General features: G+C 43.5%; 2 protein-coding genes across 2 annotated transcripts in view; both read left to right on the forward strand.

The window, feature by feature from the left end:
- The window catches only part of TXNDC12 (thioredoxin domain containing 12), a 29864-nt gene extending 15761 nt beyond the window's left edge, over positions 1-14103 (forward strand). Inside the window, exons 3-7 of the mRNA XM_025991834.2 lie at positions 7379-7431; positions 8430-8503; positions 10300-10369; positions 11287-11370; positions 13249-14103. Of these exons, the coding sequence (XP_025847619.1) occupies positions 7379-7431; positions 8430-8503; positions 10300-10369; positions 11287-11370; positions 13249-13328 (361 nt within the window). The 3' untranslated portion in view covers positions 13329-14103. The remainder of the gene's footprint in view (positions 1-7378; positions 7432-8429; positions 8504-10299; positions 10370-11286; positions 11371-13248) is intronic.
- Positions 960-2311, forward strand: KTI12 (KTI12 chromatin associated homolog). Its single transcript, XM_025992238.2, has one exon. It carries the CDS (start codon positions 1018-1020, stop codon positions 2035-2037), a length of 1020 nt encoding a protein of 339 aa, XP_025848023.2. The 5' UTR covers positions 960-1017; the 3' UTR covers positions 2038-2311.
- Positions 14104-16833: the final 2730 nt, after the last annotated feature.

Here is a 16833-nt window from a genome sequence, read left to right on the forward strand (position 1 = left end):
AGCTAAAGGAAATCATAAGGAAGAGAAAATACATTTACGGTACTATAAAAAAAAATCTGCATAATAAGTGTACCTGTGCAATCCAAACCCTTGTTTTTCAACTGCATAATGCTTGCTTTGGCTAGAACAGATCCTACAGCTTCATGGCACAAGGCTCACACATTCTGTAGAGCAGGGTTACCAGATTTAACAAATAAAAATAAGGACTCCCAGTTAAATTTGAATTTTGGGTAAACAAGGAGTAATTTTAAATATGCCCCATTCAGTATCTGAGAAATAGTAAAAACATTTTTTGTTGCTTATCTGAAATTCAAATTTAACTAGGCATCCTGTATTTAATCAGGCAACCTTACCAAGGAGAAACAAAAAATAAGTTTGAAGTTCTAAAGCAAATGACTACTCCTACATAAAGTTTTCAGTGAGTTTTGGGGGCACTTTGTTTTTTTCTTCCATACCTTTACATCCCAACCTACTCTATCCGTTGTAGGATGTCTGACTCTCCTTGTAGGTGCTTGATTTTTCCCGTTCAGACCCTTAACCTCCCTCGCGGGAACTGCCTGGTGTTCATTTCCGAATTCCCAATCGTGGAGAGGTTGAGTGATTGAAATGGTTATGGAGTTAACCGTTTCTGAGAGTCACTGGGTGTAAGGAATGGACGGAAACTAGCATTTGACCCCGGTCCTGTGCTGAATATGGTGCAGACTGTCTTGCAGTGTTTAAGCTCCTTCAGGCCCCATTATGGATAATGGCCGGACGTCGCCTTTGGCCACAGAGGGCTCCCATCCTTTTGAGGCCTCTTGACATAACTAACCCGTCGTTCTAGTTTCCATCACTTTCCTGAGCTAGCAGGTCCTGGGTCTCCTCGGAGCGAACTCGTGTTGCCATAGCAACAGCAGGTCCCGTGGACTCGGGTGGGGTCGGAAGTGCGTGGCCTTCCGGTTTGCGTCGGAGACGTCGGCCGCCCGGAAGTGACGCTCGGCGGCCGCGCACGGCCGCGCACGGCCGCGCCCCGCCGGGATGCCGCTCGTGGTGTTGTGCGGGCTGCCGTACAGCGGCAGGAGCCGGCGCGCGGAGGAGCTGCGCGGGGCGCTGGAGGCCGAGGGCCGCGCGGTTTGCGTGGTGGACGACGCGGCGGTGCTGGGCGCGGAGGACGCGACCGTGTACGGCGACTCCGCCCGGGAGAAGGCGCTGCGCGGCGCCCTGCGAGCCGCGGTGGAGCGGCGCCTGAGCCGCCGCGACGTGGTCATCCTGGACTCGCTTAACTACATCAAGGGCTTCCGCTACGAGCTCTACTGCCTCGCGCGGGCGGCGCGCACCCCACTCTGCTTGGTATATTGCGTGCGGCCGGGCAGTGTGAGCGCGGGGCCTCGGGCGGCGGCGGACCCTAGCCCGAATGGCGGTGCGGGTCAGAGGCCGCGCGCTGAGGACGGAGGGAGACCCCTGGCGGCGGGCGCCGCGGTCCGCAGGGAGCCCTGGGCCGCCGAGCCTCAGGAAGCGGAGCAGGAGACCGCGGCGCCCGCTCTCCCGGCTTTTGGGACTCTAGAATTCGAAGAATCTGCAAGGCTCGGGTCCATTGCGTCTTACCCCCCCGAGCTTATGGAAGCCCTGACGGTGCGCTTTGAGGCTCCAGACTCTCGGAACCGCTGGGACCGACCGCTGTTCACCTTGGTAGGCTTAGAGGCGCCGTTGCCCCTGGCCGAGATTCGGGCTGCCTTGTTTGAGAACCAGGCCCCCCCGCCCCATCAGTCTACACAGTCCCAGCCCCTTGCCTCCGGCAGCTTTTTGCACCAGTTGGATCAGGTCACGAGCCAGGTGTTGGCGGGACTGATGGAAGCGCAGAAGAGCGCGGTCCCTGGAGACCTGCTTAAGCTTCCTGGCACCACGGAGCACCTGCGGTTTACCCGGCCTTTGACCATGGCAGAACTGAGTCGCCTCCGCCGCCAGTTTATTTCCTACACCAAGATGCATCCCAACAATGAGAACCTGCCTCAGCTGGCCAACATGTTTCTGCAGTATCTGAGCCAGAGCCTGCACTAGGGGCGGGGGCGGGGGGCGGGGGGGGGCGTGGCTCCTTGTCTAACCTCCACTTCCCTAAGTTTCTTGATCGACTAATTTCAGTGTCTGCAGGGCATGTTGATGTGTGGTGGCAGAGCTGCTGTGATTGATTTACTCACACTTTCCTCTGTGGTAGGCCTTGTGTTTACAGCATAGATTGAAACTCAAGAAAAGAGAACTGGCTCGGAGGATCTTGGCAAATTTCCCCAGGGCACAGTCAGGTGAACAGAGTTTGTTTAGATTGGGTTCTGCTTGACGTAACAGACATGGATTTTCCCCATCTGAACTGTGGGAGCGCAGACTGGATGGATGAGTTGTCTTAAAACAGTTATGAACAAAACCTGAAGATGGCTCAGGTCTGCATCTGCACTGGCCTTTCTTTCATATCATAATTTTTTGAGTACTCTGCCTACTTTTTGCTAATCTGTCCCGGAGCCAAAGGTCACAGATATATCCACGGGTTTCTGTGCTTGGGAAGCTTTGGTTTTAGTGGAAGTGAAAGACAACTACTATTTCATCTAATAAAATCTTTTAGGAGAAGAAAGTTGGCTGGAATCTTTTTCACTTAATATAACTTAATGTTATTCATGTAATTTACTTAATATATGTGTATCTAAATGTTACATCACTATTATGCCTTTGACCAAAGTAGTGCTTTGGCAGTGCTTAGTGAGAGACTATATATTTTGCTCTAACTTAGGGCAATTAACACTTCTATAACTGTTGTGCTTCATTCTGTATTTCAAGGCAAGTATCACTGTAAGCTTCTTTAATTCTTTCATTTATTTCCTTAAATGGTGGGTACCTACCTTACCAGTACTTGTGATTTTCTTTTTTTTTTTTTTAATTTTAATTTTAATTTTTATTTATGATAGTCACAGAGAGAGAGAGAGGCAGAGACACAGGCAGAGGGAGAAGCAGGTTCCATGCACCGGGAGCCTGACGTGGGATTCGATCCCGGGTCTCCAGGATCGCGCCCTGGGCCAAAGGCAGGCACCAAACCGCTGCGCCACCCAGGGATCCCTCTTTTTTTTTTTTTTTTTAATTTCTTTTTATTGGAGTTCAATTTGCCAACATATAGCATAACACCCAGTGCTCATCCCATCAAATGCCCCCCTCAGTGCGCGTCACCCAGTCACCCCAACCCCCGCCCATCTCCTTTTACACCACCCCTTGTTCGTTTCCCAGAATTAGGAGTCTCTCGTGTTCTGTCTCCCTCACTGTTATTTCCCACTCATTTTCTCTCCTTTCCCCTTTATTCCCTTTCACTATTTTTTATATTCCCCAAATGAATGAGACCATATAATGTTTGTCTTTCTCTGATTGACTTATTTCACTCAGCATAATATCCTCCAGGTCCATCCATGTTGAAGCAAATGGTGGGTATTTGTCGTTTCTAATGGCTGAGTAATATTCCATTGTGTACATAGACCACATCTTCTTTATCCATTCATCTTTCAATGGACACCGAGACTCCTTCCACAGTTTGGCTGTTGTGGACGTTGCTGCTATAAACATTGGGGTGCAGGTGTCCCGGTATTTCACTGCATCTGTATCTTTGGGGTAAATCCCCAGCAAGCACTTGTGATTTTCAGAGATAAATTAGAGGTAGTCTTTGCCCATGAGAACTAATAGTTTGGTGAAAAATACACACATGTAGACATGATTATGGGATGAAAAGGGCTGGTGGTTGCAGGATGAAGACAGAATGCTTTGGAAACCCAGAGGAGGAAAGGACTAATTAGCTGTTTGAGAGAAGGTCGTTTTGGGAAAGCTTCACAGAGGGTGAACATTTGAACTGTCACTCAAACGGGTCAGCAAAGGGTCAAATAGTAAATATTTTAGGTTTTGTAGGCCATAAGGTCTCTTGCAGCTTATTAACTGTAGCACATTGTAGCACAAGAGCAGCCATATACAGTAAGTATGCAACAGTATATTTTAATGCTACACTGAAAGGTAAAGTATGTTTAATCTTAACATACCACAAGGTACTATTTTTTAATTTGTTTTCAACCATTTAAAAATGAAAAGGAATTTGTATCTTACAGCTCTACAGAAGCAGGTATTATGTTGAATCAGGTCTACAGACCCTAGTTTGCTGATGTCTGCTCTAGAAGGATAAATAGAAGTTTGCTTGGGAGAGAGGAGGGAGCAAGGCATTCTAAACTGCTCTGTAGGGATCCCTGGGTGGCGCAGCGGTTTGGCGCCTGCCTTTGGCCCAGGGCGCGATCCTGGAGACCCGGGATCGAATCCCACGTCGGGCTCCCGGTGCATGGAGCCTGCTTCTCCCTCTGCCTGTGTCTCTGCCTCTCTCTCTATCTCTCTGTGACTATCATAAATAAATAAAAATTAAAAAAAAAAAAAATAAACTGCTCTGTAAGTGCATGGAGCTATTAAAAGGATGGGCTGCCTTGGTTGGTGATGTTTTTCTTCAGGCAGTCTGGGCCACCCTTTGTTATATGAAATATATTGGATATATTATAATTATATATAAAGTATTAGATGATACATTATAATTCCGGAATGAAATGGAGGCTTGGACTAGGCAGCTTGTAAGGCCTTTTCCAACCTCTTATCTGATTTAAAGTTAATTATTGATTGTGGATTGCCATCCTAAAATGAAGTAGACAGTAACAGAAAGAGCATTGGTTTTGGTGTCAGACTTCATGAATTAGTAAGTGGCAGAACCTAGGTTTTTTGGGGCCATATATTTAATCTCTTAGGAGTCTTAGTCTCAATTTTCTCATTTCTGTTTGAGAACAGTAATAGTATATACCTTAGGATTGTTGTGAGGATTTATTTATTTTAAAAGATTTGTTTATTTATTTGAGAGAGAACACAAGCAGGGGAAGGGGCAGAGGGAGAAGGAGAAACAGACCCTCTGCTGAGCAAGGAGCCAGTAGTCCCAGGGCTTGACCCCAGGACTGTGAGATCATGACCTGAAACAAAGTCTGATGCTTAACTGACTGAGCCACCAGGTGCCCCTGTAGTGAGGAATTTTTTTTTTTTAAGATTTTATTTATTCATGAGAGACACAGAGAGAGGCAGAGACAACAGGCAGAGGGAGAAGCAGGCTCCATGCAGGGAGCCCGACATGGGACTCGATCCTGGGGCTCCAGGATCAGGCCCCGGGCTGAAGGCAGCGTTAAACCACTGAGCCACCTGGGCTGCCCTGTAGTGAGGATTTAAATGATATAATGCATGTAAAGTACATAGCGCAATGTATAATACATGGTTAGATTTTGGCTATTATTACTGTGATTACTTAGATCCCACTTTTCACATAAGGTTGCCCTGTTTGGTTTATAAGCTTTTTCAAGTATTAGAGGCACAAATCCATCCCAGATTTGTAGTAGGTCTCTAATGAAGTAGCTGAATAATTCATTTGACAGTTACTAAATTAATTATGTATATTTGGAATAGTGCCTGCTACATAGTAAATGCTACGTAAGTGTTTGTTATCAGTAATATTCTATGTGCCAGATGTAAGGCATGTGGAAAGAGCTAAGTTCTTAACCTTAGGAAACCCCAAGTCTGGGGGCTCCTAGGTGGCTCAGTCAGTTAAGTTTCCGACTCTAGATTTCAGCTCAGGTCATTATCTCAGGGTCGTGAGCTCAAGCCCCATTGAGATCAGCCTCAGTGTGGAGCCTGCTTAAGATTCTCCCTGCTCCTTCTGTACCCGCTCCTTCCCACCAAATGTTTGTGCTCTCTCCTAAATAAATAAATAGATCTTTAAAAACAAAAAAAGAGGGGTGCCTGGGTGTCTCAGTTGGTTAAGCATCTGCTTAGGGCTCAAGTCGTGATCTCTGGGTCCTGGGATCAAGCCCTGCTTTGGGCTCCCTGCTCAGCGGGGAGTCTGGTTCTCTCTCTCCCCCCCCCACCCCACCTTTTTCTTTTTCTTTCCTTTTTTTTAAAAAAGATTTTATTTATTTATCTGTTCATTCATTCATTCATGAGAGACTCAGAGAGAGGCAGAGACACAAGCAGGCTCCATGCAGGGAGCCTGATGTGGGACTCGATACGGGGTCTCCAGGATCAGGCCCTGGGCTGAAGGTAGCCCTAAACCGCTGAGCCACCTGGGCTGCCCTACCCCCCCCCTTTATCTCTCCCTTTTTCTCTCCCTCTCTGTCTCTCTCCCTTCTCTCTCTCTACATTTTCCCCAACTTGTGCTCTCTTTCATACTCTCTCTCAAATAAATAAAAAATCTTAAAAAAAAAGTCTTTCAGGGAGACAGGTAAGTAATAGAGTTCAAGGCAGTAAATGCATCAATTGTATTCTACAGTGTATGGTGGTCTGGTGATGCAGGGGTTGGATGATGAAGAAAGCCCCTGGCTGCTTACATAGTGCTCTCCTACAAGTTGGCATTTGAGCCTTGACAACATAAGAGCTTCATCTGGCCAAGACTGGTTCAGGTGGATTGTGTTGCTTATCATTTAAAAAGGAAAAAGGTTTATAAATCTTTTGATTATAAAAATTACATTTAATTATAGAAAATACAGAAAAAGTGTAAAATCCACAATCCCGTTACCTAGGAAAAACTGCTATTATATTTTGGTACATTTCTGTCATTTCCTTTTAGGCTCTTTTCCTCTGTATGTAGTTGTAATTTTAATCCAAACTACAGATGATAATTTTATATTCTGGTTTGGTTTATTTTATTTATTTATTCATTCATTTATTTAAGATTTTTATTTATTCGTGAGAGACACAGGAGGAGAGAGAGAGAGAAAGAGGGGTGGGGGGGGGTTCAGAAACATAGGCAGAGGAAGCAGGGAGCCTGCTGCGGGACCTGGACTCAATCCCAGGACTCCAGGAACACGCCCTGGGCCAAAGGCAGGTGCTACACTGCTGAGCTACCCAGGCATCCCTGTTTTTTTTTTGTTTTTTTTTTTTTTTAAAAGTAAGCTCTATGCCCAACGTGGGCTTGAACTCATGACTCTGTATCAGGAGTCGCATGCTATACTGACTGAGTCAGCCAGGCACCCCATTCTAGTTTTCAATTTGATATAACTGAAAAATTCTACTAACATTTTCAATGATTACATAACCATATTTAGAAATACTGTAATTTGATGTTTTCTTCTCTTCTACAGTCTCCCTAGCTTTAGGCCCAAATTTGCAGAATTTACAGGAATGTCAGAACTTACCAATAGTTTTATTACAATAATCTATATTGAATATTTAGGTTGCCAAAAATTTTTTTTAATCTAAATCATACTAATAAATGTCTTTGTACATTAACCTTGTCTTTATAAGGTGGTCATTAGGATAGACATAAAGAAATGGAATTACTAGATTGTAATTTTTTTGTTATCTTTTTAAGTGGCTTACCTCTGATGGTGATTATCCATAAGTCCTGGTGTGGAGCTTGCAAAGGTAAGTGCAAATAATCAAACTTCAAATGTGTTCTTTTTTTTTTTTTTTTTTTTTATTCATGAGAGACACAGAGAGAGCGAGAGAGAGAGAGGCAGAGACACAGGCAGAGGGAGAAGCAGGCCCCATGCAGGGAGCCCGACGTGGGACTCGATCCCAGGATTCCAGGATCACACCCTGGGCTGAAGGCGGCACTAAACTGCTGGCCACCCAGGCTGCCCTCAAATGTGTTCTTAAATAGTAACACTTTAAAAATACTAGCACAGATTTTGTCCTAGCACTGCTGATTGCTTTAAGGAATACCAAAGAAATATATGACATAGATTCCTTTCCCTCAAGAAGTTTGCAGTTATCTTTGCAAGGGGTTGGAGGGTAAAGCAATTGAGATATGATGAGGGAGAGTATGGGATTAGAGCTACAGTAGTCAAGGGAGAATAGATATAGGAAACTGAAATAGAGACATAAGAAGTGATTAGGGAAGTCTTCCTGGAGGAAGTGGGAACAAAATTACAACCCACGTTTATTTGTGGTCTGTGTTCTTTCTGCTGTGCCACCTTGCTGCTTTCCAGGCTTTTTTTTTTTTTTTTTTTCCTTTATTTGATATGCTATACTTAACAAAATCCTAGTTGGAAAAGGAGCATAAAATTAATGTAAATAGCGTAATTATATGTATATGTGGAAATGTTACTCTATTGTCTATTACTTCAATAGAAGTTATTGAAATGTGGCTATAAAAAGCAAATAGAAATTCGTATGCCATTATTCTATATTTATGATAAAAACTTCAGAGAAATGAAGTCAGTCGCTCCAGGTCACATACCTATGTTTGTAAGTGGCAGAAGCATGACCAGAATTCAGGTGTCCTGATTTCTGGTTCTTAGGTTTTTTTTTAAAAATAATAAAAAAAAAAAAAAGGTCCAGTTATTTGAATCAACTCAGCAAATTAGGGTTTGGATATGACAATGATGTTTTCTTCTATTCCAAAATCTTTTTCCTTCTAGCTTTAAAGCCCAAATTTGCAGAATCTACAGAAATTTCAGAACTTTCCCATAATTTTGTTATGGTGAATCTTGAGGTAAGACTTTGAGAGTTTCTCCTTGCTGCAATGATTTTAAGTCTTTGCTGTTTTAAAATTATCATCATTGGTGGTGTAAAATCATATTCAGCGGATCTGGCTTCATTATGAGAGCGTTTTCCTCTTGAACTCTAATACTAAGTCTTGTGTCAGTGTAGAAAGCCATCCAGCCTCCATTTGTTGGAGGAAGAAGAGAGAAATTGGATAAGATGACTAAATTTTAAGGTCCCTTCAATCTTAGTCTATGATTATGACATGTTTTACATCTTTGTGTGGCTAAACTAAAGGTATAGTAGTAACACATGCAGGACACAGAACCCTGCGAAATGTGATACAGTTGAGCCCCTTCTCTGTGCTGGGCTTGTATGTAAAACCTTTCTGTTTCATGAACTATCCTTTATGTACTTGACATAGATTACAGGTCTCGTAATCTCAAGTCAGAATATCAGATTTTAGAAGGGATTTTTCGGCCATTGGTAATAGCCATTTTTCAGAAAGAGCATCTTGGGACCGAAGGAATGAGTTGATTTAGTCAAGATCGTAGAGCCGAGTGATAAGAATAGGTACTATGACCTAGCTATGCTTCCTTTCAGGCTGTACTCTTCAAATGAGGGATGTTTAGATGCTCTATGATGCAACTTCTAACCCTGAGTTTCTATAAAGATAATATTTACTTACACATAGGACTGGAAGTCTTTTGAGCATGTTAATGGGGAATGTTGAGGCAGCTAAGGGATTGCTTATGTAACTAGTGGATAGCCTGAATGCTGACACACCTCACTCAAGGCAAAATTATATTACAGGTTGAAGAAATCCCATTTAACTCCTAAATGGCATCCACACCAAGAATGACAAAATTACTATTTATTTGTTATGCATATGAACTAAGTTCATATGCATCACTTTCTAAGTTAGAATCACCACTCAGAGGAAACAGAAATGCCTTCAGTGAGCATACTCCAAATTCAGAGATTTTAAAAGAAAGCTAATTATGTGGTCATATCTCCTGGGAGGACTGTAACTCCATAATTATAGCTAAAATGTTAGTCTCATTTAGCTGTGTGCAAGAAATACTGTGTGTAAGTCAGTGATGTCGATATTGGGAATCAGCAATGGAAAAACAGACAAAATTCCCTGTACTCACTGAAATTACATATGGGAAATTGAATATGGGGAGATAGACTAGTTAAAATATGTCAGATGGTGGCTAAAAGTGAAGGGTGGAAGGGATACTTTGCAATTTTAAGTAGATGGTTGAAAAGAAGGTGACATTTGAACAAAGATTTGAAACCAAAAAGGGAGTGAGCTACGTGGATAATGGAGGAAGTATGTCCTGGCAGGGGAAAGAGCAAGTACAAAGGCCTAAGTGAGGTGCATGCCTGGCTTGTTTAATGACAAAACAGCAAGCAAGTTAGTGTGGTTGAAAAAGACTGAACAAGAGGTAGGACATAAAGTTAGAGAGGTGCCCAGGTAGCAGATTACATAGGGCCTCTTAGGCTACTGCAGGGACTTGGGGTTTTACCCCGAGAGAGAGGGGAAGCCACTAAAAGGTTTTTGTTTAAAGTTTTATTTATCTGAGAAAGAGCAAGGTGGAGGGGCAGAGGGAGATAGAGTCTTAAGCAGACTCTGCACTGAGCGTGGAGCCTGACCCAGGGCTTGATCTCCTAACCCCGAGATCACAACCTGATCCAAAACCAAGAGTTGTAGATTCAACCGACTGCCCCATCCAGGCACCCCACCACCTAAAGGTTTTGAAGAGAGAGGACATGACCTGACTTAAGGTTTACACTTAATAGGATGAAGAGGAGCCAAAGGATGAAGATTTCAGCCCTGATGGGGGTTACATTCCACGAATCCTTTTTTTGGGTAAGGTAAAAGATCTTAATCTGGGGATCTGTGATGTGGAAGGAGAGATAAAGGAGTGAAGAAGGCACTGATTCCATATAGTGAAACTATGCAAGGATGGCTAAAAACAAAACAACCAGTTTCTGGAAAGTGGGGGAGTTCTGAATGCCAGAACTTCAAACCTGAAGGAAAATTTTTTCCATTAACTGTCTTTGTGATCAGTGACAGAGTACTGGAATCATCCATTATTCATCTGTGTATTAGCTGTATGTCAAGCACTGGGCTCTACACTAGGCGGCTCTACAGGGACAGAGATAAGCCACAGTTCCTACCCTTGACCTCATAGTGCATCCAAGGGGTGGAGTACTATAACCAGACAAATATCTTTCCACAAACAATGTATAAAAGATGTTAATTTTTTTTTTTTTTTTTTTAAGATTTTTAATTTATTTATTCATGAGAGAGAGGCAGAGACACAGGCAGAGGGAGAAGCAGGCTCATGCCGGGAGCCCGATGTGGGACTCAGTCCCGGGACTCCAGGATCACGCCCTGGGCCGAAGGCGGGTGCTAAACCGCTAAGTCACCCAGGGATCCCCAAAAGATGTTAAATTTAATGACCATCTAATGTTTCCTCAGCATCCTGCTGGATTCTGTGTGTGTGTGGGGGGGGACAAATAGAAATATAGCATCCTACCATTATCAAGAAGAAAGGGAACGTGCCAGGAAGAGAGAACAGCATATGCGAAGGCACGGGAGACTTGAGTTCAGGGAGCTGCAAGGAATTCACTGTGATTATAGCATAAAACACAGGGGTAGAGTGGTGAGCTAATGGGCTGCGAAGTGGGGAGGTCTCATTTCCTAGCAGGCCTAATGTACTATATAGCATTTGAAATACCTCTCTAATTACTATAATCGTTGTGCCGTTTTGTCCACAATAGATCCCAGTGGCAAGGTGCATCCTGAAATCATCAATGAGAATGGAAACCCCAGCTACAAGTATTTCTATGTCAGTGCTGAGCAAGGTATGGCTACGTAGAGAGAGAGAGGAGGGAGACTTGCTGCTAAATTTAACTAGGATGAACCCCATGCAGTGTCTGTGGGAGGAGGCTGGATTCCACATGTGAGCTGAGCATCCCCAGCAAGAACAGCTTTTGGCTAGAATCTTTGTGGAACAGAGGAGAAAGATGAGACTGAGCCCCTTCCCTCGCTGCTTACAGTGCAGTGTGGCGCTAACTGAACCACAGGAAACTGAAGAACTGAGGCTCATGGAGATAGTCACTTGCCTGTGGTCTCAAAATTAAGTTGCAGAGCCGGAATTTCTGTCCAGAACTTAAGTTTTTTTCCTACTGTGCTAACGCTACTCTTCCTAAAGAATGCAAAGTAGCTGATCAAGTCTAAAAGGTATCATGATATAGTAAGCTTTAACTGGACCTAAGAAGGCTAAGAATTTGTCTCTATGGACAGATATGAGGGTGGGGCATAGGGTGGGGGGTAGCCCTACATGGAGAGTCCACAGGCTTGCGGGAGGACACAGTGCCTGGACTGAATCCTAAGGAATGAGCCCTAGCCAGCAGATAATGCAAAAAGCACGTTCCAGGCAGAGAGAACAGCATCAGCACAAACAGGTGAAGGGAAATTGAAATCATGTCATGCCTTCTTGTTCTCTAATCCTTGAACACAACCATTCTAGAGGCCGGGATTTGAATCCCTGCTAAGTACTCTCCCTGTGTTCCTTCCAAAGTTCCTCCTATCATCTATAGGAGGGGGTTGTTGGCTAAGTTGCCACATGTCCCACATTGCCATGTTGTCGGGTTGTTGATCACTTTATGTTCTGAGTACTTGGAACTCTTGTTTCTCAGAACAGGGAGAGGAAAGAGATCTGGAGAGGTTATCTCCTTGCCATGGGTAAGGAGCATGTCTTCTTCCTTACCTAACCACAGATCATCAGAGGCTGGTATATTAGAGAGAACCTTCCCACATGGGAAAGGCAGCTAGATTTTAGGTTGCCAACTCTTGACCCTTGAGTTCACCTTCCCTTTAGTATTTCATCCACCTTACCATTGCTATCTCCACACTGCTATCATCTTTCAACACAGTAGTCCAAATGTGGACCCAAGACCTTTGCCTGAATCCCCCATGGCTCAGCTGACATGAAACTGGAACGTCAAGCCTGGCTTTACAAAAGGCTTAGACAAAGCAAAAGAGAAATAACAAACTGTACTACCTGGCTCTTAACACGGCTGTAGGCTTCCTTTCTGAGATTTACAGAATGCGGCTCAACCCAGCCCCTGGCCTGTCGCTGTCTGGAGAGCCTGTACCCAAACAACTGCCCCCCTTGAAGCTGAATCAACAGGGGAGATGTCCTGAGACAAGTTTCAGCTCTTTTTTTTTGACTGAGAACTTGGTTGCTTTTCTGTATAGTTGATGCTAGCAATGACTGCCTCCCTCATTGAAGGCCATACCCCCTCCAAGCACACGCACACACTCATCTGTAACTTCCACAGGAAATGAAATAAACACAGCAGTCATTCAAATAATATGACGGGGGGTGATAGGAGGGTTTTCTATTCCCTTAATGACAAGTGAACATCTGTAGCCTGTGACGGGGATTCAGCCCTAATCCTGGGGGAGAAACCATAGTAACTAGTAGTATTTTTGTAGCGTTTCATAATTTCTAAAGCTCTTTTGTGATCCTGTGTGAAGTAAGTAGCATTACTTCATTTTATAGATGAGGAAACCAATACAAAAAGGTAAATGACTTTACAGGACTAAAATCCAGAACTAGACCTTGAGTCCAGATCCTGTCATATTTCTCCTATAGTAAAAATCTACATTAGTTGTCAAATGTTAGACATTAAAAACCTGCTTCATACTCTTTCCCCCCAACCTTTATTCCACAGTTGTTCAGGGGATGAAGGAAGCTCAGGAGAGGCTGACGGGGGATGCCTTCAGAGAGAAACATCTTGAAGATGAGTTGTAACATGAATATGTCCCTTCTTTCATCAAAGTTAGTGTTCTGGAAGGAAAGCAGCAGGGAAGGGAATATTGAGGAATTGCTCAGGACAGTTCAACCGACCAGGAAGCCTTGCTCCTGTCTACGTGGGAAGGAGCACTGTCACTGTGGAAGACTTCTGCTGACAGGAGCTGGTTTCCACGTCTGTGGATCCAGCACAGCACAGCACACTTCCTTCTGCCCCCTCCTAGATGTCTGTTCGTCATGGAATGTAAAGAATGACAGCTTTTGACATAAAACTTGAGCCATTTGGAGATTTACTCCTCATACGTCAATATTTGAATCTTTTTCCGTTTCCTCCCGCTTTATTCACCTTGATGGTGAAAGGAGACCGGTAGCATCTTTTCTACAGTATTAAAATTGCAGAAGTAGTTTCTCATTTAAAACAACAAACTCAAATATAAATCAGTAATTCTATGCCCACCAGAGACCAGCCTGTTTCTTCTCCTTTTCTCCTGGGAATAATCTTGGGCTTCTTCCTGAATCCTGGCAACTTCCATCCTCTTCTACTGCTTGGGCTTCCCAGTTTGCACGCATGTGTGTGCAGGAATGGCTGTGTGCTCGGACTCAATCCCAGCTGGAAGCATGCTCTGCCCCGTTACTGTTCCAGAAACAGAAACCTTTAAGCCCTAGGTGGAGCCATTTTTGTCTAGTCATCAACTGTATTTTTGTACTGAGGTTAACAAAAAAAATTAAAAATATTAATTGTTCCTTTAAACTTTAATAAAACTTTGAAAGGAAATGTGTTGTGATGGCCTTTTTGTTACTGGAGAGTGGAGGAAGGGATGGAGATCACTTCAGGAAGACTAACCGTGAGGGCCCGATCTAGGAATCTTCCCACTCCTCCCACATCCAAATGGGCATCAGAGCTCATCTCTTCTGCTATTTAAGTAGCTGAATTCCCTCTGTCCCCTCTGTCACTGTTTCCGTACAGGGCAGGGTTTTTCTGTTTCCCAGACTGTTTATTGTGACAGCCTCTTGCCTACTTACGTCAAGTACACAGGATTGTACTCCTACAATCCATCCCCTTTGCCTCATTGATCTGTTCAAAATGCAAAGGTGACATTGTCACTCCCTACTTTTTGTTTTAAAGACTTTATTCGTTTATTCATGAGAGACAGAGAGAGAGGCAGAGACACAGGCAGAGGGAGAAGCAGGCTCCATGCAGGGAGCCCGACGTGGGACTCGATCCCGGGTCTCCAGGATCAGGCCCTGGGCCGAAGGCAGAGCTAAACCACTGAGCCACCTGGGCTGCCCTGTCACTCCCCTACTTAAAATGTTTCTGGCCACCTCAAGACAATAGGATTAACATAAGGAAATATTTGGGCCTCGGTATGTACCAGGCACTCTTCTAAGTGCTGTGTGTGTGTGTTATCCCATTTCCTTTTATTTTGGTCCTAACAGCCCTATGAGAAAGGTATATAACAATCCTCATGTTACAGAGGAATTTGAGGTACACAGTGAAACTGAGGCACAGAAGAAAGTCAAGATCTTTATCATGGCCTTTAAGAAGCTGCCTACTTCTTCAACTGCATTTGTTCCCAATCCTGTCTTTGCATTCTGTGTTGTGGTGACACCAAGTTTCTTCAGGTTCCCCTTGGCAACATGCTTTCTTATGCTTTTGTGTCTTTGCTTGGCTTGCTTTCCACTGCCCCCTCTTCCTGAAGAGTCTTTCCTGATTCTTCTCATGAGGATAAAGTGTCCTTGTACCTACCCCCACAAGCACATCGGTCCTGGCCCCCCACTACATGATACTGTAGTTCTCTGCACACTTAACAGCTGTCACCAGGTAGCCATGCTTCTCTAGGGCAGAGATTATTCCCCTGGCCTACATATCAAGGTACATTGAATGTCGTTGAATGTGGTTTCAAGTGAATTGTCAACCTCCATGGTAGGTTCTTTTCATCCATTCTCTTGACAGTTCTGTGGGATAGGTATTGTTATCCTCATTTATGGAAAAGGAAACTGGAGAGGGAATTGGCTTGCCCGCAGTTTCTAGACAAGTAAATACTGGATTCCAACCATTTCTATCTTATTTCAAATTCATGCTTTTCTGCACATTATCTCCTTTATGTTCCAAGGTGAGACTCAGAACAGTAGTTTTCAATCTGAGGTACATAAAGACTTTAGAAGAGATACATGGACACAGAAACTTGAGTGAATTGATATTCAGATCTTCATTTTCTTAAAAGTGATTTCCCAGGATTCCTCAAAAAATTAAACATATAATTACCATATGGTGCACCAATTCCATCTCTGGGAATATACCTGAAATAATCAAATGCAGGGACTTGAGTATATATTTACACACCCACGTTCCAGCATTTTTTTTACAATAGCCAAAAGATGGAAGCAATTCAAGTGGTCATCCATGGACGAATGGATAAACAAAATGTGATGTATGCATACAATGGAAGATAGTCTTAAGAAGGAAATTCTGATGCATGCTACAACATCAATGAATCTTGCAGACATTCTGCTAAGTAAAACAAGCCAGTCACAAAAGGATAAAATATTGTATGATTACACTCATACGAGGTACCAAATTCATAGTCAAAGTAGAATGTGGTTGCCAGGGGCTGAGGGAATAGAGAGCTAGTATTTACAGAATTTCAGTTGAGAAAGATGATAAAATTCTAGAGGTGGACGGTGGTGATGGTTGCATAACAATATGAATGTACTTAATGCCATAGAAGTGTACACTTAAAAGTGGTTTAAATGGTAACTTGTAGGTATATATATCTTATCACGATTAAAAAAAAAACTACTTCCCAGAAAACATTCCCACCTCCCTTTCTACTGTTCACCTTTTCCCCACTTTACAGGAGAAAAACGTACTTCTCATCTTGAATCTTACTATGGTGCATTGCCCTATTATGTAAAAACCTCTAGGGTACCAAACAAAGGAAAACTGAATTAGTACCAAGCCTATATGATTAGTCTTTTTGTCCTGTCCATGGTTCTGTCTTGGTTTTTTTTTTTTTTTTTTTTTTTTTTCACGGTTCTGTCTTAAGCATAGTTCTGTCAGGAGCAAAACTTGACATTAGAAATGGGCAGTTTGTGCTATTTGGAGATGTTTTGAATTCAGACAAGTTGTATAGTGGAAATGTTGAAAACTTACTTCTTCCAGTCCCCAGTTATTATTTAGAAAGGCATTTCTCCCGAGGGAGAATTCCAAGAAAGCATAGAAGCATCCAGGTGACAAACTCAGGACAAGTCTTTACCTCCTAGAATTTAGAATTAATCTTAGAATTTGGAACTAGGGGGCAGCCCGGTGGCTCAGCGGTTTGGCGCCGCCTTCAGCCCAGGGCCTGATCCTGGAGGGTTCCCTGCATGGGGCCTGCTTCTCCCTCTGCCTGTGTCTCTGCTCTCTCTCTCTCTCTCTCTCTCTCTCTGTGTGTGTCTCATGAATAAATAAATAAAATCTTAAAAACATAATTTGGAACTAGAGTAGTTGTCATAGAGATTTATG

The sequence above is a fragment of the Vulpes vulpes genome, chromosome 10, assembly GCF_048418805.1.
Source record: "Vulpes vulpes isolate BD-2025 chromosome 10, VulVul3, whole genome shotgun sequence".
Classification (NCBI taxonomy): Eukaryota; Metazoa; Chordata; class Mammalia; order Carnivora; family Canidae; genus Vulpes; species Vulpes vulpes.